The sequence below is a fragment of the Ictidomys tridecemlineatus genome, chromosome 3, assembly GCF_052094955.1.
Source record: "Ictidomys tridecemlineatus isolate mIctTri1 chromosome 3, mIctTri1.hap1, whole genome shotgun sequence".
NCBI classification, from domain to species: Eukaryota; Metazoa; Chordata; class Mammalia; order Rodentia; family Sciuridae; genus Ictidomys; species Ictidomys tridecemlineatus.
The window spans coordinates 96,912,714-96,935,084 of record NC_135479.1 but is presented as its reverse complement, the minus strand read 5'-3'; the positions used below and the strand labels follow the sequence as shown (position 1 = coordinate 96,935,084).

The following is a 22,371-nucleotide window of genomic DNA, read 5'->3' as shown; positions in this document are numbered from 1 at the left end:
CTGCATTTGTTAATGCCGCCTCCAAAGTGCACATTGTAGCAGCAGAAGCAGTCTGCTAATGATAGCCCTTTTGTCAAGAATGACAGCGTATCATTATTTTACTTTCAAAACTAGGAGATGATATAACACCATGTTATAAGAATGAAGCACAAATTATATTTCACAAAAAAACAGCTTTTACTTTCTTCATTTGGAAACATAATTACAATATTTCATATCTTCTCAAGTCTCACAAAAATGTCCTAAGTAATTAGCCCATATAGACACTAAAAATTTAAAAAGGTTATTACATTTTTTGTTTGCAATTTTGCTTATAGAAAATTGTTTTCAATTTAATGGCGTTGCGTGCAGTACCCTTACCATAGTTCATCTGGGGGTTCTGGTTGCCCCAGCTGAAGTCTGGAGCCATTCTTGGGGGGAACTATTATTATAGTTTTATTGTTTTTATTTCTAGATCATAATGAATATCATTTTTTTCTTTTTTGCTGAACTTCTAGAAAACCTCTTCTCTGAAATGATTGACTCACTTATTTCAATTTTTCGTCTTTTGATAGCTATGATTAATGTTATTTATTCTAATAGCTTTCACAACATGAAGTTTAAACTATTTCTGTTTTGTGCATCAGACTGCAAATATATTCTGTCCTTTAAGGATTTTCTTTAGATTAAGGATAAGGCCCTTTTTTTTAGATGCAGGGCAAGAACTGTGATTAGTAAGCAAAGGTTAAGGAGGAAAGTGTTTTGGAGTAAGCGATATAATTTTCAAATTGATGAGGAGGAACCAAAACTCTAGATGGGCAAAGGAATTATGATAAAAATACCCATCTGCTCTGAATTAATTGAGATCTCTTTACTCGGGTGAATTATTTTCCTGGGAGATGATAGTGGCATTGAATGGGATCACAGAACCACTCTTTATTATCTTTGAGGACTTGTAGAAAGAGAATAGTACATAAACCCTGTTCCATGTATGAAATGCCTATAAATTATAATCAGTGAGCTTAATTTCAATTCCAGTCAAGATTTTAGAATAGATTGTTAAAAGGTGGTTTGTGAGGCTATATTACCCCAAATGATAACTCTTGGACCAATTTTATATTAACAGGCAGCATGTAGATCTTGCCATTTCATTTTTTAAGACCCAGTAACTGTATTAGACATAGAATACATGGACTTTGTGAAGATACTTGATAAAGTTTGTAATATTCTTGAAGAAAGTGTGAAGAATTTTAGGCTGTTTATGAAGATAACTGGGTAGTTTAACAATCAGATGAAGAGTTGTACCTGGAATGGACTGAGTAATGGATTAGTGTTTGCCAGGGTGATATGACATGCTATGAAATTCTAGCCTCAGTGTTTTCATATCAGTGTTTCTAAATCAAAGCAATAGGTGGATAAAATGACTTATAAGGATCAAACTTGCAAAAGACACAAAGCTGAGAATTTCTGGATACCAAACTTAACAAATAAAGGTTTAATCTAGATATATATCTCATGATCTATGATCTCTCTATATGTTTAAGATTATATAAGAGAGATATTTACATTTATAGTTCTGTACTTGGATCTGAAAAGCTGAATGCTCACATCATAGAATGGGAAGTATTAATTTCAAGGAAGATGTAGCTTAATGTGGAAAAGAGAATAGTGGAAGGAGATTGGGCATGGATCCCAAGACAGCCAGGTCTTAAGAAGGACTAAGCAGGGAACTGAAAAGTCACTAGGCATAAGACAGTGACTGGTTCCATTTTTGCTTTCTCTCTCTCTGGAGCCACAGTGTTGCCTTGACTTCTCTGTGCATTCGTCTGCTCATTCTTCCGTTTCATTCAAGTACTGTGGCTTACTCTAGGTCTTGCACATGACCCTCTCCCTTATGGTTACTGCAGAGGTAACCCAAATGCTTGACTCGTCAACACTTACAGACATAGTGGCTTATCCCAGCCTAGAGCTTGGTTCCTTTGGGTCCAGTGTCTAATTCTGGTTTATGAACCAACCATGGCTAGGCTGGATGGGTAGACAGAGTCTTAGTCTCATCTCATTCCCGCCCAGAACAGCCAAGGCTGTGGAAAGTGGTATCAGTGAGAAGGAAATTATTGGCATATTCAGTATAATGAGACATGGGGTTTGCACTGTAGTATTTTTTTTTAAAACGGGGAATTGTTTATCATAAAAGCTAGTTGCAGTACATAATAGCAATATAAAATTGCTAAAAGTAAAATGAGCAATATATTCTAGGGTAGTATTTGAAGGTATTAGTAATGATATTACTACTGAGACTTTAGAATAAGGGATGTTTGAGTCCTCTCTTATTGTGTTGTAAGACCAAAATATTCAATTCTGAAATATTCAATTCTGAACAACATACTTTGAAATGCATAGAACCTTTAAACACACTCAGAAAATTATCTGGAATGAGAAAGAACTTCAGAAACATTGTATGTGGGAAGCAGTTAAAGGGATTGGAGGTGTTGATCTGGAGAAACAAAAGCATGACATATTCCAATTAACTGTCTTCAAATATTACAGAGACCTTGGTGTAAAAGGCTGTTGGTGTTTGGGGACATTCTGCATGGTTTCTAGGGGGTACAAGGATTAGTGTATGCTCTGGGGTGGCAGATTTGGAGCAAACATGAGAAAAGGTTTCCTGAGAAACAGAAGTGTCAGAAATAGGACAGCCTGCTTTGGAAAGTAGTTTCCCATCCTTTGGAATGTTGAAACATGAGCTGGACAACATCCAGGCTGGATGAACCCACCTCAGTGAACCTGTTCAGAGACTGAACCATATTTCTCATGAATTCTTTCAAACCCTGATGTTTCATAAATCAGTGACAGAGGGGTGATGTAGGCACTCACATTTTGTATTATGATTTTAATTTGAAGTTTTTATTATTAATATTTAAATTAGTCTGCTTTTACTTATTAAAAATTTGTTATTACTCTCTTTCTGCTGACATTTGTTTAGTAGCGTTGCTAGGTGGTACTGCTTAGTTAAAGGAGCAGCTTCTCTTGTCTCAAGGGAGGTTGCATGAAGAATATAAGTACTTCTGAAATCATCCAAGAGTTGGTTTCACCTTACTGCCCTAGAGCAAATATTTTATGAATCTCTCTCTTAACCCTCATGAAAAGTAAAACAAGCAGAGGCTGCTCGAGGAATCTTCATACTTGAGACTAAAAACTGACTTTTTCCTGACTTTACTGAAATGTCATTTTTCACTGGCCCTGTGCCGTCAGAACCCCAGGCACAATTCATCTGAGGGAAGTAAGGGGATTTAGCTGACACAGAGGGTAGATAATATAATACAAATGGCTGGATACATAAAAGTACTGGTTTTAAGAGTTTTAATCTCAACTTCTCCACATATCACTCTGGTTATTTAATGTCACTAGTCTCCGTTTTTAATCTGAAAATGGGTATAATCATATCTATTAAGGGGACAAGAACTGGTCAAGGGAGAAATAGTTAAATTCAAAATGTTTTTCTATTTATAGTTTTGTGACAGACTGTTAAATTCTGTAAAAATCATAAAATGTTGAAAGTGAATAAGAATCTAGAGTGAATAAGAATTTCATTTGGTTCAATGCCATAATTTTTCAAATGAGGAAAATAATATCTGAAAAAGCTAGGAGGCTTTTCCAGGATCAAAGAGATGATTGGTGGTGAAAGGGCAGTGATTTCTTCCAACTTTATGGAAAACTCATCTTAAAACAAGAATTGTAGAGACATTTTCACCATTTTTAGTTTTATTTTATGGAAAATATTTCAAGAGAAAATCTTTCCTAGAGATATCACAGAGACTCTTCTGTAGTTCCAAGACTTTTGTCTCTTTAGAGTCAAGACTTTTGTCTCTTTAGGTTTTAAAACTTTATCCAGATGTGGGCGGTATTATTACTCCATGGTATAGGACAGTCTGTATTTACTTTTCTCTGACCAGTATGGTTGCAATATAGCATCTTCAGTTGAACTTTATTTTTCAGGGCTAAAACAATATCATTTCTGTAAATGTGTGTTCTATTTTCTAGATGTCTCCTGAAGAAAAGGTTTGCAAATACTGTGGAGTCAGCTATCTAATTCTTCATGAATTTAAGGCTATGGAAGAAAAAATGAAAGCAATGGAAAAAGAGATGAAATTTTACCAAGAAAGTGTAGAACGTGAAAGGAGACTTCAAGAAAAGCTGCAGTCGCTTAGCCAAGACTTTGAACAGTACAAAATTAACAGTGAATCCAAAACAGAAAGGTTGGAATGTTTTTCTTCTCTATCATTTTTTAGTTTCAAAGAAAGTACGGAAAACAGATTTTGATGTTTTTCTAGAATTTCCTTACCAAGTATAATTTACACTTGAATATAGTTGAGTGGTCATTAATTATATTAATAGTTACTAAATATAATTATTAGTTTGAAGCTTTGTTCTGAGGAATATATTTACTATCTGAATAATTAGAAACCAATTACTTTGGTAACTCTTAAGTTGATGGATCATTTTTTTCCCATACATATACACATCTTATTTTTATAGGAAGATTTATTTATTAAAATTCAACTTTTGATACCCAACATTTGTATGGAAATGGCTTTGGCTTTTAAAGCTTAATAGAATAAGGACTTTGTGTTTTGAAAAGAATACCAAGACATTAAAACTAGTACATGATTTTAAGTTATTGAAATTGGAATAAAATTGAAAAACAAGATGCTAATAGTATAGAATGGAGTCAGCAATTTATTCTGTCTAAAGACCCATTGGTAATGAACTTATATAGATGCTTCTCCACAAGGTTTTTTGTTGGTGTTTTATGGTCTTTCCTTTTTCCTAGGAAGGAAAATTTTTTTTGGTTTAAAATATTAACGATTGATGCTAGTAAACCCTCAGTTAATGAATTTGGAGAATATCATGTCCATGTAAAAGTAGTTATATTTTATTATAAAATTTCATATAAAAGTATATAACTTCATTAATTGCCAAAGGAATCAGATATTTTTTAGTCCTTTACCAAGAAAATTTTGTTATAGTTTCTTCAGTTTCAAATCTGGGTCATAAAATATTTTATAGTATTTGAGTGGGAAAATTAAACAAAATTAAAGATTTGAAATATTCAGTTTAAAAGTTTAAATTTGAAGGGTTTCTTCCTGTCAGGGATTCTTTTGCTTGGTGTTGTTTGCACTTTACTTTCTTTAGTGAAATGTTGTATTATGCATGTTGGATATAAACACGTGAAGTAAAAACAACAAAGTAAACAACAGGCAGGAGAGTCCCTTTTTACCCCGTGGTTGCCTTCTTACACGAGTCAAAGCACTTTGATTGGTTTGGTACATGCCTTTCTTGATCTTCATGGTGCCTTTACCTGTGCTGTGGGTACATTTCTTTGATTTGGCCTCACAGCTTTGAGCAGCCTGGACTGTAAGGTAAGTGCGTAGTCAGCGTGTGGTTCTGTGACCTGGCCACTCAGCCACAACCTACTGCCCTTCCTTGTAGTGATGCTTTCTCTAGCACAACAGGCCTGAGATGACTTAGCCATTTCTCTTTTCAACCTGTATGTTATTTCTGGTTTTTATTACTGCACCCAGCCCGGGATAAATTCTTAAAAGTGAGATTGCTGAAAGAAAGCCAGTGCTGCTTTCAAGTTCTGGTGCGGGCTGTACCAGATTGCCTTGGAGAAGGCAGCATTAACTACATGCAGCCAGTAGCTCATCAAGCATCCATTTCCCCCCATCTTATTGATATTGGTTTCTTAATTTTTCTCAGTATCTTGAGTGAAAAAATATTACCTCATGGTTGTCTTTTGCTGTTGCTAAGGAGGGTGATCACTTTTCATATTTAATAGGTATTTATATTTCTTCCTCTGTTGCTTGCCTATGTACGTAAATTGCCCAATTTCTATTGGATTGTTTATTTTTACGAGTTTTAAATGTATTGTGACTTAATATGTTGTTAATATTTTCTCAGAGTTGTTTGTCTTTTTTTCTTGTTTACTTTTGGCTGTACTTTGTTTTCATTTGTAGAAAATAATATCCTGTGCCAAATTCTGGTCCATTAGAGTTCTGTGCCAAGTTCTTTTGGTTGCAAATAACAGAAACTTACTCTTTTTAACACTAACCTAGAAACAAAAAGGGATTTATTGGAGAAGCATGAGATGGTAGCTCATTGGTAGAAAGGAAGCACTCAAGTACACTGGTTTTGAAAACAAACAGTAAGAGTTGCTTGGGGATCTGGAGGTCTGGGGATCTTTGGAGTGAATGAACTCCCATTTTTCTTCCTTGCATTATTTCATCAAGATTGGAATCCCAGTAAAGGGTTTTGTTGGCTTCACGAGGGTTACCTGACCATCCCCAACCCCTTTGAGCTGGAGGAAGGGGAAACCTTGACCTTGATTGACAGTTATGTGAAGACTTTATACAAGGAAGGAAAAGATTTTCACTAAAGAGAAATTAGACTCTTATTATCAGAAGAAGAGGGAGTAGATTCAGGCAAGTAAAAACAACATATGTTTAAAAACTTAACAGTATTATCTTGGAATTAGCTTTGTAATATCTTTGGAATTAATTTTCATATAATGTGGGGTAGGTTATTATTTCATGTTTGTTGTTGCTTTCCAGATGTCTGGTTTGTTATCCTAATATCATTCATTAAATTCTTTCTCTTTTCTCCTCTGATTTTCCGTGCCATCTATTCATTTCTCTTCTTGTCTATTTGTGGACCCTGCATTTTGTACTGTTAACTTACTATCTGTCAGTGGGCCCGTACCATACTTTTGCTGAGCAAATCTTTGTTTTGCTTTTCAAGTTGTCCTGGCTTTTCTAGTGTATTTTCTCTTTTGGATAAATTCTAGAGCCAATGCTAACCAGATTTCATAAAACATTTTGTGTTGTGATTTAGGCTGGGGTTAAATTTATTTTCTAGAGCAATTATATATCTTGAGAATTGATATTTTTATAATCTTGAGTCTTCTTATTCTGTAATGTAGTATTCCCCTCCTGACTATTTATTCAGAAGTTCTTTGAACCTCTCAATAAAAGTCTTTATTTTCTTGCATGTTCTGCATTGGTTTAGCCCCTGGACACATAATTTCTGTTGGTATTGGGAATCAAACATTTTTCATTACATTTTCTAATTTTGTTAATGCTATTGATTTTTATATATTTTGATTTTGTATCTAACTCCCTTGCTGAATTTTTTATTAGTTGTATGTTTTCCAGTTGATTTTGATGAATATATATGTTATATATATTCATAACACACAAAAGCATGCACATTAAAATTGATATATCATGCAGATAGACTTATCTTTTTATTTCCAGTTGTTATATCTCCCCTTGCCCTTCTTCTTATTACTCTAGATTGGACATGTAGAACAGTATTAAATAATAAACCTGGAAGTTCATCTTTGTCATTATTTCTGATTTGATGTGAATTTGTACAATGTATTTCTGTGTTAAATAGGATGTTTGCTCTAAGTCTTTAGAAAATGTCCTGTTATCAATTTAAGAATTTCTCTTTTTATTCCTAGCTCTTCCAGTTTTTCAAAAACTCAGAAATTGTAACTGGATTTTAATAAGTGCTTTTCTGTCTTCTGTTATGATGATCATATGATTTCTCTCCTTAATCTGTTTATATAATAAATAGCACTAATGGGTTTTCTAATATGAAGGTATACTCACATTTTTGGTATAAAACCATTCTGGTCACTGTATATTCTTTGGGATTCCCTGATATTTATGCATGTGTTTACTTCCTTCATGATTATTGCCACAGATGAAAGTACTCTGTACTATTTTCTATAAATATTCTTCTAAATATATATAATTTTTGTGATTATAATAAGCAGAAAAACTTTATCATTTGCCATAGATAGAAGGTCAAAAATAAATATGTAATTATTAAAATAGTTTTTGGTGTCTCTGTAAACACTAAAGTAATGTCCATACTACTGTGATGTGTGAAATAGTTTCTGAAGTGCTTTGTTCTTCTCATAGTGTTGGATTAATATGCTAATATATTACAAAAAGTTTTGAACTGTGTTCACATGTGAAGTGTCTGTAGCTTTATTTTTTATGGTGCCAAGACTGGCTTATACCAGTTTAATTTAACTTTTATCTTTTGTACACCAGACATTTTGAATAACATAGCATTGCCTGTTCATGCAGGTTTGGTAGACCTCTGAGGTAAAAAATGTCTTGTGTCTTTTTTGGGTGGTCAAACTTTGATGACCCTTTGTGTTTCCTCTGTAATTATTGTTTTACTTGTGGATTTTTACCTCCTCTTGAGTCAGTTTTGGAAATTCACATTTTTTAGACAATCAAGAATTTCACTTGGCATTTCATGCATCTTGGAATTTAGTAATATATAGTATTTTCTTATTTAAAAGGTCATTCTCTATGTTTCTTATGTTCTCCCTTTCTTTCTTCCTTGAGTTGGTTATTTGTGTTTGGTTGAAAAAGAACCAAAGGGGGCTGGGGAGGGAAACTTTCCAAGGAAAGTAAACAGATTGTCCCTTTTATTGTCCTTTTCAAAGGAGCAGATTTGGTTTCATCAGTCAAACTGGTTTATTTTCTGTTTGTTTTCTATTTCTGTGAATTGGATTCCCCCTTTTTTCCTTCCTTCTCCTCTCTCTCTTCCCCTGCCCCCCACCCCAGGGCTGGGAATTGAACCTGGGGTTTTGCATGTTTAGGCAAATGCTCAACCATTGAGCTAGATCTGCAGCTGTGTTTTCTATTTCATTGATTTATGCTCTTATTTGTATTCATTTGGAAACTTAATTTCTAGTTCTCTTGGTAGTTATGGGAGTGAAGTCTTGGTTAATTTATATTCAGTCTCTTATAAAGTTATCAAGTTTTCCTGAGGTGACAAGAGAACCACAAATCTTTTGATAATAGTACTCTATTTTCATTTACTTCTAAATTAGATAAAAGTTTAGTTTTTATTTTTTAATTAAAAAAATACTTAGAAGAATGCTTTTATATTTCTCAATGGGTAAATTTTTGTGTCTACCCTTTTATTTACATCTGTTTTCTTCAAGTGTGGACAGAGAATATAGCCAATTTTGGAGAACTTAAGAACTTAATATACAGTAAATTTTTGGAAATATTTCATAGATACTTGAAAACGGTACATTATGGCATAGCTTTTTAGTAAATCCATCAAATTTCACTGGCAAATTGTGCTATTCAGATTCTATAGACCTTACTTTTGCTGTTTCATGGACATGTGGTGTCTTGTTGTTTTTTCAATTCCCTAATGACATGACATTGAACATCGTTTTACATGCTCACCATCTGTATATCTTCTTTGGTGAAGTGTTTATTTTTGACCATTTTTGAATCAGATAGTTTGTGTTTTTATTTTTGATTTTTTATAGTTCTTTGTTCATTTTGGATAGCAGTCCTTTGTCAGAAGTGTTTTTGCAAATATTTTCTGCTGGTTTGTGGCTTGCCTTCTCATTTGTTGGACATTGACTTTTACAGAGTCGAGGTTTTTAATTTTAATGAAGTCCAGATTGTTGAGTCTGTTGGAGTGTGCGTACCATGCACTCTCACCAGCAGCCGGGACGCCCTGTGTGGTGAAGTAGACCTTTCACATCATCAGAGTGGCACACTCATGGCAGGCGGATGCTTATTTCAGAGAGCTGATGGACCATAATATGTCAGGATGGCCTGTGGGCCTGGAGGGCCTGTGTTCCCTTCATCTAATGGTAACATCTTGTATCACTGAAGTTTCCTTTTGAAACTCCAGTCATATGACTGTTAGCTTTTTTGTTATCATCCCATAGTTCCAGAAGGCTTTGTTATTAATTTGTTTGTTTTCCTGTGTATTTTCTTTCTGTTCATATTGAACAAATTCTGTTGATTTCTTTTAAAGTTTCTGTTCTCTGTCATTCACTGTTCTTTTTCATCCAGTGAATTTATTTCAGTTATTGTATTTTTTAGTTTTTAACTTTCTATTTGTTCTCTTTTTGATTTCTATATTTTCTTTTTTCTCAAGAGAGTTTGTAAATTTTTTTTCTTTTTTCTTTTTGAGACAGGATCTCACTAAGTTGCTTAGGGTGATGAGGTAGCCTCCAACTTGCGATCCTCCTGCCTCAGCCTTCTGAGCTGCTGGGATTATAGGCTTGTGCCACCATGCCTGGCTGTAATTGAATCTTAAAGCATTTTTGTGATGGCTGCTTTATAATCCTTGATTCCCATCATCTGATTCATCTCAGTGTTAGGTCTATTAATTTTCTTTCCTCATTAACATTGTGATTTCCTGATACTGACTTGATAAATGTTTTTCAGTTGTATCCTGGTTATTGTGGAGGTTACACTATGAGACTCTTTATCCACTTAACTGGTAAGGCAATTGTTTGTGGTTGTTCCTGTAAGCATGTTTCTGGAAGAGATTAGTGTTTGAGTTGGTAAACTGAAAAGAAGATTGTTCTCATCAATATGGGTGGACATCTTCCAGAACGTTGAGGACTTGAGTAGTGTGAAGAGGCTTAAGATTGGTGAATCCGTTCTTCCTTCTTGAGCTGGGGGGGCATCCACCCTCCCCTGCCCCCAGACATCAGTGCTTCTGGTGTTCAGGCCTTTGGACTTGGACAAAGTTTTCCACTCCTGGCTCCCTGGTTTGCAGGCCTTCAGTCTTGGACTAGAAGCACACTGGCTGCTTTCCTGTGCTACCAGCTTGCAGATGGCAGATCATGGGACTTTTTAGCTTTCATAATCATGTGTGCTAGTCCCTCATAATAAATCTCTTTCTGTATATCTCTCCCCATCTGTCGTCTTGTTCCTGTTTCTCTGGAGAACCCTGACTAATGCAGCACATGTGTATGTCCAGTTTCTCACTGGGCCCCCTGACACTGCTTCAGGAAAGGTGGGGCCCTGACTCACTGCCTCATATCAGATTGATGGAGTGGAACTTCCTCTGTCCCCTCAGTCTCACTTATACCTTTCTGGCAAAAGTAGGTCACCCGCTTGCACTGCCTGTCTCTCTGTGGGGGACGCAAGATCAACTCCCTGCTGCTAAACCTACTGTTATCAGGAGGGCCGACCTATACTGTTTTGTTGCTGTGGCTTAGGGACAGGAACTTGGCTCTCTGCATCCTGCTGGCATTGAGGGATGGGAGAGGTGGAGCTAGAGTGCCCCCTACCCCTGCTCCCAGCCACTTCGGGCAGGTCCCACTGACACTAGGGATGCCGAAGCAGAGTATTGAAAGTCTGTATCACCATCTAATTCCAGCTTGCTGACACTATACAGGGCTGGAGACTCCCCAGGGAGAACTGCTGACGTGAGCTTGGGAGTGGAGGTGGAATAGCAGTGCTGGCCAGGCCTGTTCTTAGTGCTTTGTTCAGACTCTGCTTCCAGTTGAGTATGGAGGTTTAGTCCCACTGGCTCACTGACCCAGGAAAGGAAGGAAACTGGAGAACTCACCACTACCATGTGTACCATACTGCTTCATCTCAGAGCAGGTTGGGGTGGAGCCTCAGCTTCCCCATGGTCCTGCTGACACAGAACTGGTGGGGTAGTTGGAGCATCTTCTGCTTCTGCAGGAGGGAATTAGCTCAGCTCTGGCCGAGCCCCACCACCCCCATACCATTCGGGAGACTTGGAGTGCACCATTTGCTCCCATGCACCAGGGATGGGGTGGCACAGAAGTCAAGTCCCCTACTCACTGGGTCTCCCTGGGCGGCCTCCAATCCTGGAACAAGGGGCAGTGTTTTAGTTGCATTATTTAGAGGATGGCAGATGTTGCCAAGAACGCTCCTGTCTTCACTTGGACAGCCAGTGGATCAGAGATTTCTTGGAACTTTTTTTGGTCTGTGGCGATTGGTGGTTCTGGGTCAGAGACTTCTACAGTGCCTTGTCTGGCATGTTTGAGAGACAATAAGGAAACTCAGGAACTTTGTAGCCTTGGTGTTTCTTAAGTCCCCAAATTCCCAGTCCTTCTGTCACGCTTTTCCCACCTTTCAGAATCTTCCTGTGCTTGTCATGTTGGTGTTTCTCCCACATCAGCTGCAGACCAAAGTCCTCAGGTATGGAGCACACTGTTTCCTCCCTCCTTGTCTCCGTGGTGCATGCGCACAGTAAACAGAAGCTGGCAGATGTTTTATGATTGATATAAATGATGTTTATGTGAGTCTCCTTGTTACTAGATTTGGCAAAGTGTGGGGATTGGTATTTGTTCAATGATATCGATAGCCCTATGTGTACTTGTTTATCTCTATTACCTGTATAGATTTGAAAGCCCTTCCATGTAGCAGTGTAATGTTGCTATAGCAACACCAAAATAAGACATTTTTTTTCTGCTGTCTTTTTAAAGGCATTCTTTTCCCTCAAGCTTTTTAATCCTGATAGTTTGAAGCCATCATTTATTGTATTTATTGTTCCACCTTGAGTTTTCCTTACTTAGCGTTAGTTATTGTTATATTAGATAAAATGCATTTTTATGAGTTGAATCCTACAGTTTTCATCAGGCTGTATCTAATCCACATAAGAATGAGTGACGTAGGGTGACCAGTGTGGGCTCTGCCATTGTTGAGTCCCTCACCTCACCTTTTCACTTTCTGGACCTTGGTTTCTTTACCTGAAAAACCATCAGAGAATCAGCCATTTCCCCAGGATTCCATGCACATACCCAGTGCCTGGAGGAATGCTCCCTCACCTTCCTTTTTCCCTCTTTCCATGCTCATCAATTAAGGTCAGTGGTATGCTGGTGCCTTTGTAAACACCACAACATTCTAACCTACCTCCAGCCTCTAAACACTGACTAACACCACAAGGAAATCCTTGGGTCCGGGAAGTACTGCACCTCAGCTCTAGAAATGAGTTCTAGTTTAATTGGCATTGTAAAGTGCCTGACCGGACTTTGACTAGGCCCACAGCCTGTGTTTTTGCTCAAAGGAGTAGAGGATTATATGGAAAGTACAACTTTAGAATGTGATTATTTTATTTATTAGACCCCTCTTCTTTACAAAAAAGATATGAAGTGGTTTAAAAAGACAAGATGAAATTAACACGGGAGGGAAGGATCAGACAAAACCTGAAAAACTAAATCTGTCACCCCCAGTGGTCAATGGTTAAATTCAGCTTTCCTGCTGGTCCTTCTTTCTGTCTGAGCTCCAGGGGTCGCCATGCTGCCAGCTTTTTGCAGGCCTGGTAGTAGAGTGTGTGGGGTGGGGGTGGGGGCTGGGGAGGTGGGCTTTAGTTAATTTGTTTAAGCAAGGCTGACTAAACACTAGAGGAAATCCACAGGGGAGAGCAGTAGGCCCTGGGGAGGACTTCCCTCTGACAAACAGCCAGACCCATGATGCTGCACTGAGGTGGCTGTTCTTGGAGGGGGCAGCAAAACTATTCTAAAGCTCACAGCCCCAGTTTACTGCTGTCCTCATCTCTCTACCTCCCCTCACTTGCTTCATGTGCACCCAACTTGAAATAACAAGTCAGATGATTTTTATTTGTTGCAGATTTAAATTAATACATTTTTTAAAAGGTGTGCAACTTGGTTTCCTCTTGAATTCTTTACATATTATTTACTTATTTCTAAATGGGAACAGTTTTCAAATTGGAGACAAATGTATCATTTCATTGATGAGCAGCAACTCCTGCTATAGATGGTTATGCAAACACAAGGAGATTAAATAATGATGCTCATACAACTAGTTAAAGTCTGTCTCTTTTCTATAATATTACCATTTGGATTAATTGAAGAAACCAATAAATATGGCTCAGGCAAACTATGGCAGAGTAAACATGCTGTCATAGGAGGCCTATTCTGCAAGGGAAAGGCACACCAGATGTTAAACCTGGTCTTGTTGGACTGAAGAAACCCAGTTGTTTAAAAAGCCAGTGTTTAAGACAGGCATAATGACACATGCGTCCAATCTTAGTGACTCAGGAACCTGAAGCAGGAGGATAGCAAGTTCAAGGCCAACCTCGACAACTGTGTCAAAATAAAAATAAGAAGGGCTTTCAATCTTCAGTACTAGAAGAAGAAAAAAAAATAAAAGGTGGTATTTAACAAGAGAAAAGGGATGGTTGAGTTGGCAGAACTCTCAGGGAAGCTGTCTCTGGAAGCAATCTGAAGAACTCAACAGGAAAGTTCATATATTATTGGCCTTACATTAAAATAAAGTGAAAGCTTAGTGCAAATGTGAAATTCTTTTCATCAGCCAAAAAGGCTTCACATCTGAAATGGCTAATTTTGACATCCTGTTTGTCTTTGTAGTGCCCCCGGTCCAATTTAGTTCATTGAGTCCCGAAGTCCACTGACACCTCTGTTTCTTCATTCTTTTCTGTCTATCACAGATGTGATGTTTTGTTGTGTCAGCCCCTCATGACAGTGTCTTAAAGTTCCCCTTTGCATTATTATTTCATCATGTCAGCCTGGAGAACCCCTCAGGTGGGTGACTTCAGCTAAACCTACTCTTTGTACTGGTACCTGGTTGCTAGGAACCTGGCACCAGCTATTATTTCCTCTTTCTACAGTATTTTCATCTTTTGATGTGAACCTCTTCCTTACCAACAGCATTTCTTCAGGACTTTGCAGACAAACTAATGAGACCTGGACTCAGTCCAGGATAGCTTCATGCTCTCTTCCTTCTTGCACCAGCCTCGTCTGCACTTTCTCCCTCCATTTCTCAGCCCACTGTGATCTTGCTCTACTCATCATTTTAAAGGAAAGATTCTAATTCAGGTCACCAATGATTTACATGGTATTAAATAAAAAATATCTTCATCTTTCCTGACTCCTTAGCAGCACTAGATATAGTATTTTACTCCATTATTCGTTTTTCTCCCAGGAAGTCATATTGTGTTTTTTGTGTGACCTCCTGTGATGCCGTTGCTTCTGTTCCCCTCTCCTGGCCTCTCCACTTCTTCCTCCTGTGTGAGTGCTGGAGCCATCAGGCCTTGTCCAGTGCTGGATTCTCATTTCTTTGTGTATTCTTTTTTTCAGTGTACACTTGAGCTTTTCCACCTCGAGGATTCAGCTTGCCCTCTTTGTGTTGTAGGCATCTGAATCTCCACTCCCATTTTGGCTTTCTCTTCTGGGCTCTAGACTAATCCCTTCAACTTGCTGTTCAATAACTCTACCTGGCTGTATCACAACCCAGATGACCCCGTCTTCCCTTGGCACACCTGCTTCTCTTGTGCTAATACCAGGAAGTGTTGCTCTGTGGTCACTATGCAGTGTTAGGATTCTGGGTTTAAATCCTGGCTCCACTAGATGTTTATATTGTGGACTTTGGCAAATTACTTTAATACTCTGCCTCAGCTTCCCACTCTATAAAATGGAAGTAATACTATTACCTATGTTACAGAGTTTTTTACAGTAAAATATGGGGTTGTGTGAGGTTGATGTCTATGTAAATTTAGTAAAATGTGTGAATCACATGTAACAAACTGATTATGTTTAGCATCCATCCTGTGTATCATCCTTGATTCTTTTCCTATTTCATCCTCTTCCTCCTGAATATCATGTGTCTCTCAAGCCATACAGTGCCATCCCTAATCCTTGTGTTTGGACATCTACAGTATGACCTTGGCCTGTCCTACAGAGGCTTAGACCCTGGGGAACAAGTTTGTGATCCTGGCAGGTGGAAGATGGCAGGCATGGTTGGGATAATAGACATGCTTATTCCAGGTGGCAGCAGTTCCCAAGAAATCCCAGAGGCCTTTGAAAATTTATTTTATTTTTGATACTGGGGATTGAACTCAGGGATGCTTTGTCACTGAGCTACATTCCCACTTCTCTTTATTTTTGAGACAGGGTCTCACTAAGTTGCTGAAGCTGTTCTTGAACTTGCAATCCTCCTGCCTTAGCTTCTTGAGTCACTGGAATTATAGAAATGTGCCACCATACCTGCCTCCATAAGCCTTTCTTTTATATGTAGGCCAGACAAAGAAGAAGACACAATGCTAACAGGTTACATAGTAAAAGCATGCTTGCAAGCAGATGTTCATGACCATGAGTACATATACAGAATCAGGGTGTTTATAACTTTTGGCTAAGTACTGAGCTCACCAGAAGCCTCAGCGAGGGAGCCTATCTGTGGCCATCTTGGGCCTGCCCTACAATCAATCCCTTTAGTGTTCTTCATCATAGTCTATGCAGTTGAGGTCTTCTGCAGTGATTTCTTAGCAAGTAGGGCATTTGCTCCACAGGCCACAAGAGCAGTACAAGATGTAACAGCATGGGCAGAAGACAAGCTCCATTGCTTAGAATTATTAAAAGCCATCACCAGGTGATGCCTAGACTACCCATCGTTCCTGCAAAGAATCACCAGTTGGTTGTTGTATGCCTGAAACTTCAGAAGTCATATGTGCTAAAGTAATACTAATGTTCTTTCGGTGATCTGGACTATGTATACACACAACACTCAGTACTAAGCATGCCCCTCTCTGTGCTGCTGCTAACAAATCAAGTGCAGTGCGACTTTGCAGTGCCACCTGATTGAATACCACCTGCTGCTTCATTCCTGGATTAGTTGGGGGCATGCCCAGTAACATACCCTATAGCTACCTGTTCTGGTGGCCTAGTTCCCAGAGCTCTTGCCAGAGAAGTTGCCCCCAATACCCAGCACAGCTGTCAGTACATGTCACTGTGGGGGATGCTTCATTTCTGTTATCCAGATGGAGCTCAGCTCACTGGCTACTTTGTCCTGTCAGTATCGAACCAGACAGTGTCTGTCTCTGACCTCACAGACACCACTGTCCTTACATACATCCCATGGTTGTCCGTGGCTAGAGCCATCAGCATAGCAAGCACTGGACGGTACAGTGCCTTTCTCCAAGGTATGGGCTTATTTCCGGCACCCTTATAGGTAACAGGCCCTAGCACCTCCTGAAGTCTCTTGTACCTGCCAGCGCCTAGCACACTTGTGCTCTCTTGGCCCCTCTAAATGACTCAGTGGACATAATTCTGCTGTAAGGAGGGGTGCTAGCCCCTCCATTTTTAGGGCACTATACATAATGCCATCCACCCCTAAATCTCACAGGCATGACAACAAAGCAGCCATGGGCTCTCCCGACTTCTGTCTAAATTATTTTCCCAAGTTCACCAACTATGCTTGACAGGAGGAACATGGTGGATTTGATTGTTTCATTTTTTGCATTTCCACTGACTGGACGGGCTTGCAGGTGTCAGTCTTCATTCTCCTCCTCCTCTTCTGACTCCATCGCACCAGCAAGGGGGCTGGGGGTGTTTTTAAGGTGTAGAGATCCTCCTCCAGTGACCCTACCTGGCTTCCACAGCTTCTTCTTTGTCTTGCACCTCCTTCATCTTGGCAGTCTTTTGGGTGCTGCACTCAGAGCTGTAAGGAACACCCACCCCTCAGCCCCAGTGGCTATGTGTGCCTCCTCAGGCCTTTTCTCTATCCCATCTGCACCTCCACTGCCACATCCTCCTTGGCTGTGGGCTATTGCCTGGGCTCTGCTGCTCTGTTTACAGCTGTCCCACTGGATCCATGTTTGCCTGCAGGGCAGTGAGAAATAATCCACCCCACTTGTCCCACTACTGTCCAAGGCACATCATTTTATAGGCAGAGCCAACTGCTGGTGAAGTCTTCTCTGTGCTCACAGGGCACCCATTTATTGTATCCCAGCTCACCATAGGACCGAACATCATGCTGCTTGGTGGTCAGAGGGTGAGCCCTCCTCCCCCTCTCCTGCCCACTGGGGCTGAGGCACCTTTCACCTTTGTGGGATCCTGGCAACTGTGCCAATTTTCTTACATGGACTCAGACCCTAGGAAACGTACTTGGGCTCCTGACAGACGAAAGAAGTTTTAAGGTGCAGTTGGGCTAGGAGCCATGTTGATGTTCAAGTAGCAGCAGCCCCCAGTCCTTCCCCAGGCATTTTTTATATCCAGGCTAAACAAAGAAAGCACATTGCCAACAGGTTATACAGTGAGCGCATGCTGGCAAGCAGATGTTCATAACCTTGAGTACATATGCAGAATCAGGGCATTCATGACTTTGGTTACATACTAAAAACACGCCTCACCAGAAGCCTCAGTGAGGGAGTGTATTATAGCCATCTTGGGCCTGCCCTACCTGTTGCCTCTCTCTAACCCATCCTTATCTCTGTCCAGACGATTGTGTCAGAATGCATACCTGACCATTGTGTTCTGCTGCTTTTCCTACTGCGGTTCACGTTGTCCTTTGAATGAGGTAAGGAATCCCTGTCTTCCTGCTTGCCACAGCCTCACTCTTGGTTTCAGTCACCTTAGCTTCCTTTTCAGCTCGTAAGAGGTAACATACTCTGGTCTTTTGAATGCATTGTATCTTCCTCTGGGACTCTTCCCTCTCTCACCACCTTTCACCACCTGCTTTGTTCCGGCTTGGATGAGGTGACAGATGCTCCACCAGGCATTTGTCAAGGCTGGCAGGTGCCCATGGGGTCCTTTGGTTTCCCTTTCATCTATGTCTTTAATTACAGTCATTTCGCATTCCTGGTTCTAAGTTTCATGAAAACCCGTCTCATTTCTTTACTTTGTCTATCCCTAGCACCTATCACAGTTGTCTAGCACATAGTAATGTTCTACCAGTATTTGTTGAATTGATTCATTTATGAGAAGATAGGAAACGAATATGATGGCTCCTATGTTTGAGTAATTCTCCATTGTCTGAGTCTCTGAGCAATAGAGCTGAACTTTCTCTGGGGATGAGGAAAAGGCCAGACACTTCCCTCCTTTGCAATTAAGGGTGACTTTCTTGAAGATTATGTCAAATGAGATGTAAGTGAAAATCTTCTAGAGGTTTCTGGGAAGATTTGCACCCCCTTTCCCCTTTGTTGCTCTCATCTCCTTCCTACTTGAAATCCAGAGAACAGGCTGAGGGACCCCAGCCTTCGCAGTGGTGAACGAACGTACTGCAAGGATGAGCATGGAGTTCTGAGAAGGGAAAGAGCCCAGTCCTTGGTGACATCTTGGCATCCTTCTACTGGCTCTGAAAAGCCTCTCTCTAGATTTCTTGTTATATGAAAATAATCAATGTCCCGTAGGCTGGTTTCTGTTATATGTAGCTAGATGCAATCCCTGTTGCATACATTCATTGCCTACATTTCTTGTTTGTACCTAGTGTGTGCTGTTCTGTAATGGTGGATGGGTAGGTGATGGACAGATGGGTAGATGTAGAACAATCAGGCTATCATAAACAGCTAGAGAGTGGAGGCTGTATTTGGGACATTTTTGTACCCCTTTCCCCATACCTGGCTTTATTTACCCTAGCACCATCCTGTATATGCCCCCAGAATGTTTTTAATGATAGTGTTAATTAAGGCTGAAGAAGATATTTCATCAGGAGGACTCTGAGTTCTAGCTTTAATTTGGATTCTAAAAATGAATTCCTCTGATTTCATTTGGGCCCCTATGATGTAGAGAGACTCATAAACACTGCATCCCTGATAATTGTGGTGTATCCTTGATAATTTAGAAAACCAGTAATCTTCATAAAGGAATCAAGGACAAATCTTGGCAAACGTCCTTCCCCATGATGTTTAAACAAAATAATCTTTTTAAAATGAAAGAATGTCAAGTATTCTATGCTGAGATAGCGCATTATAAGATGACCACAAAATTTATGGTCCAATTTGGGAAATTTTTGAGAGAAAAAGGAGGTGCTATCAATAATGATTCTTGAGCAGTAAGTTCAATCTGGAACTGTTCTAGGATTTACAATTAATTTTAAGGAAATAACTAATTTCAATATGTCAAAAACTACAATTTTGATATAGATTTTAGTTACTATGAAAAACTTTGAAACCATTCTCATTCAGTGTTTTTCACATATTTTTTTTCCCTCACCAAAATAAGCTACTGTTTGTTTCTTTGTGGTTATTTTTGTCCTTTAAGAGCCTTCTCTTTGATGATGTTACCTCTAGTTCTTCCCTCAGTGCCTTTTTTGATCCCATTTAGAACTCAGGCTTTAAAATACCCTAGCAGTTGAGTGTGTGGAGTCTCGTTGTCTTTTTATTGGTGTTAAGTGTTGCCTTATTAATATGTTAGACTCTTTTAGAACAGAACTGTGTCTTCACCTTCCCTATGTCCCTGCATGACCTAGTAGAGTGGTGGGCACAGGTGGGCATTTCTCCATTTGCTGAATGACTGAAACCTCTGAAACAAATCATGAAGCCATGATGTTCATGTTGGATTTCCTTTTGACTTTACCCCGTATTTCACAGGAATGTCATGCACCTCTTGGAATGTACTCAGGCTTGTGCTTTATTCTGTATTTTAAATGACTTCCATGTCAAGAAAAGAGAAATGTGAAGAGTGTGTCTCTTGCTCACCTCTGCTTTCTGTCAGCCAGCACTCCATGTATGATACAAGGAACATTGTGATATGCATCCGTGCGCGGAGAGGTTGTCTTGTTTTCCAGTGTGTAATGCTGTCCACTGTATTCTCAGTTACTACAGCTTTCCACTGTGTGGAAACTGTCCAGTCAAAGGTGATTGCACAGGAGGTGGCCAAAGAAGGTTTGAGAATGGGGAAAAGGAAGTTGGGTAACATTCCTTTTAAGAAGAGAACGTGCAGTTGGAGACATGGATGTGTTATGACCAGTCTTATCAACAGAATGTGCTCACGATCAGGCTTACCCTGGAGTAGATAACATGGCTCACTGAAAGAACTGGTGCTATGTCTACAAGATTGTGTCATTGAGCCACACATAGGTTTGTGAATTGTTTCCTTTTTAAATTTATTTTCATGAAATAAATGATTTTATGAAGTTAGGGGCTTTCTTCAGCCATTAAGCTGAAGATTTTTAAGAAGCACAGAAGGAGAAACAGAAATAAAAAAGGATTGAAAGTACCTGTTAGAATCAGCTAGCAGATTGGAGGGCTGCTAATATGGGAAAGATGGCTACGTAAATGTGCCTTGTTCTATTGTGCTCACCCCCCAACCCCACTTAAGTTTGTTTTCTCTTTTCTCAGTCCTTATTTTTTAAGTTGTCTGTGGAGAAGCAGCTTTTTCTTGGAATATCTGCCATCATTGTTCCTCTGAGTCTGGCTCATCCAGGGTTCTCAGATCTTTCTCATGAACATTAGATTCCAAACACAAACCTGTATTAGAGTCTGAGCCAAAAACCAAAATGTATCATGTATTTCTTTGAGAAGTTAACTCTAGATAACCTATTTTATTGCTTTTATTTTCTAAAAAGGAAAATTTATTTTCTTGCAAATGCAAAGTTATAGATTGCTATATTAAATATCTTATTTTCTCTGGCAAGATATTTTACTCATGTATTTTTAAAACATTTATTTTTTAGTCATACATGGACACAATATCTTTATTTTATTTTTATGTGGTGCTGAGAACCAAACCCAGTGCCTCATGCATGCTAGTTGAATGCTCTACCTCTGAGCCACAGCCCCTCATGTATTTGCTTTTATCTAGTAGAATGGGTTACGATTGTTTCCATTTCCTATTCTCTTTTAAAGGGAAAAGTTGGCCACTGAATTAAAACTCAGAATTTTCATTTAATTAGAAGATAGTCCTTCAGCAACTCATGCATGTCATGGTAGTTTTATGCTATTGTGAGAACGAAGACTGCAATTAGAAAGCTTTCAGGGTTTATAGCAAGAATTATGTCCACTGATATGTCCAATGATATGCGCACAGATGCATATCATAATGTTCCTTGTATCATACATGGAGTGCTGACAGAAAGCAGAGGTGAGCAAGAGACACACTCTTCCCATTACTAAACACTTATGTTTCACATAACTATAAGAATGTTTTGTTTGTTGGAGTTAAAAAAGATGACAACAGCAACAACCTCCTGTTTCCTCTTTCCCTTAACGCCTTCTCTCTTGCCCAAATCTGAAGTTGGTTTGGAGGCAGAAGGAGATGACAATAATTTGCTGTAGAAGCTGGAAGGCTAAGTGGCCTGGTGAGGGAGGAAGGGAGGAACTTGCCAGATCCTTTCCCTGCTGAGAGACAGACTAATGAGGGCTGGTTCTGAAAACATCTTATGCCCATGAACACAAATGTTCCTTAGAATACTATTGGACTCTTTCCCTCTGTGAGCCCCTGGGTTTTGCAAGAAATGACTTTAAAAAACAGATACTTGGGGATTCATTTAAGTTACTATCTGCTTCTCCTTCCTCCCTGCCTAGCACTCCAGGGTCCACTGCTGCTCACCTCTACTCTAGGTAATGCTGTGCTGCTCGTTGGCTGCGGGCACTCCTGCTAAGCATCAGTTTGAAGTAGTGTCAGCATACAGTGTATAAATCAAAATCCATTTTGAAAATGATGTGCAAAGAAATAATACCAAGTTACAAAATCAGAGCACAGTTTATTCGAACCACCCATCAGTACCAGGATAAGAGTCCTGCTCTCTGGGTTTGGATCCCAGCTGGTCACTCGGTGGTTGTGTGGCTGCGTCCCTGCACCTACTCACTTTC

At 39.3% G+C, this 22,371-nt stretch overlaps 1 protein-coding gene across 8 annotated transcripts in view; it reads left to right on the top strand.

Annotated features, from left to right (window-relative positions):
* Positions 1–22,371, top strand: part of Lekr1 (leucine, glutamate and lysine rich 1) — a 161,368-nt gene that overhangs the window by 11,266 nt on the left and 127,731 nt on the right. For 6 of the 8 annotated variants that reach the window (XM_040269953.2, XM_078043516.1, XM_040269951.2 and 3 more), the window contains one exon: positions 4,021–4,235. The exons of the other annotated variants lie outside the window; for them this stretch is intronic. In XM_040269953.2, coding sequence (XP_040125887.2) covers positions 4,021–4,235 — 215 coding nt within the window. The remainder of the gene's footprint in view (positions 1–4,020; positions 4,236–22,371) is intronic. 8 annotated transcript variants of the gene reach the window in all.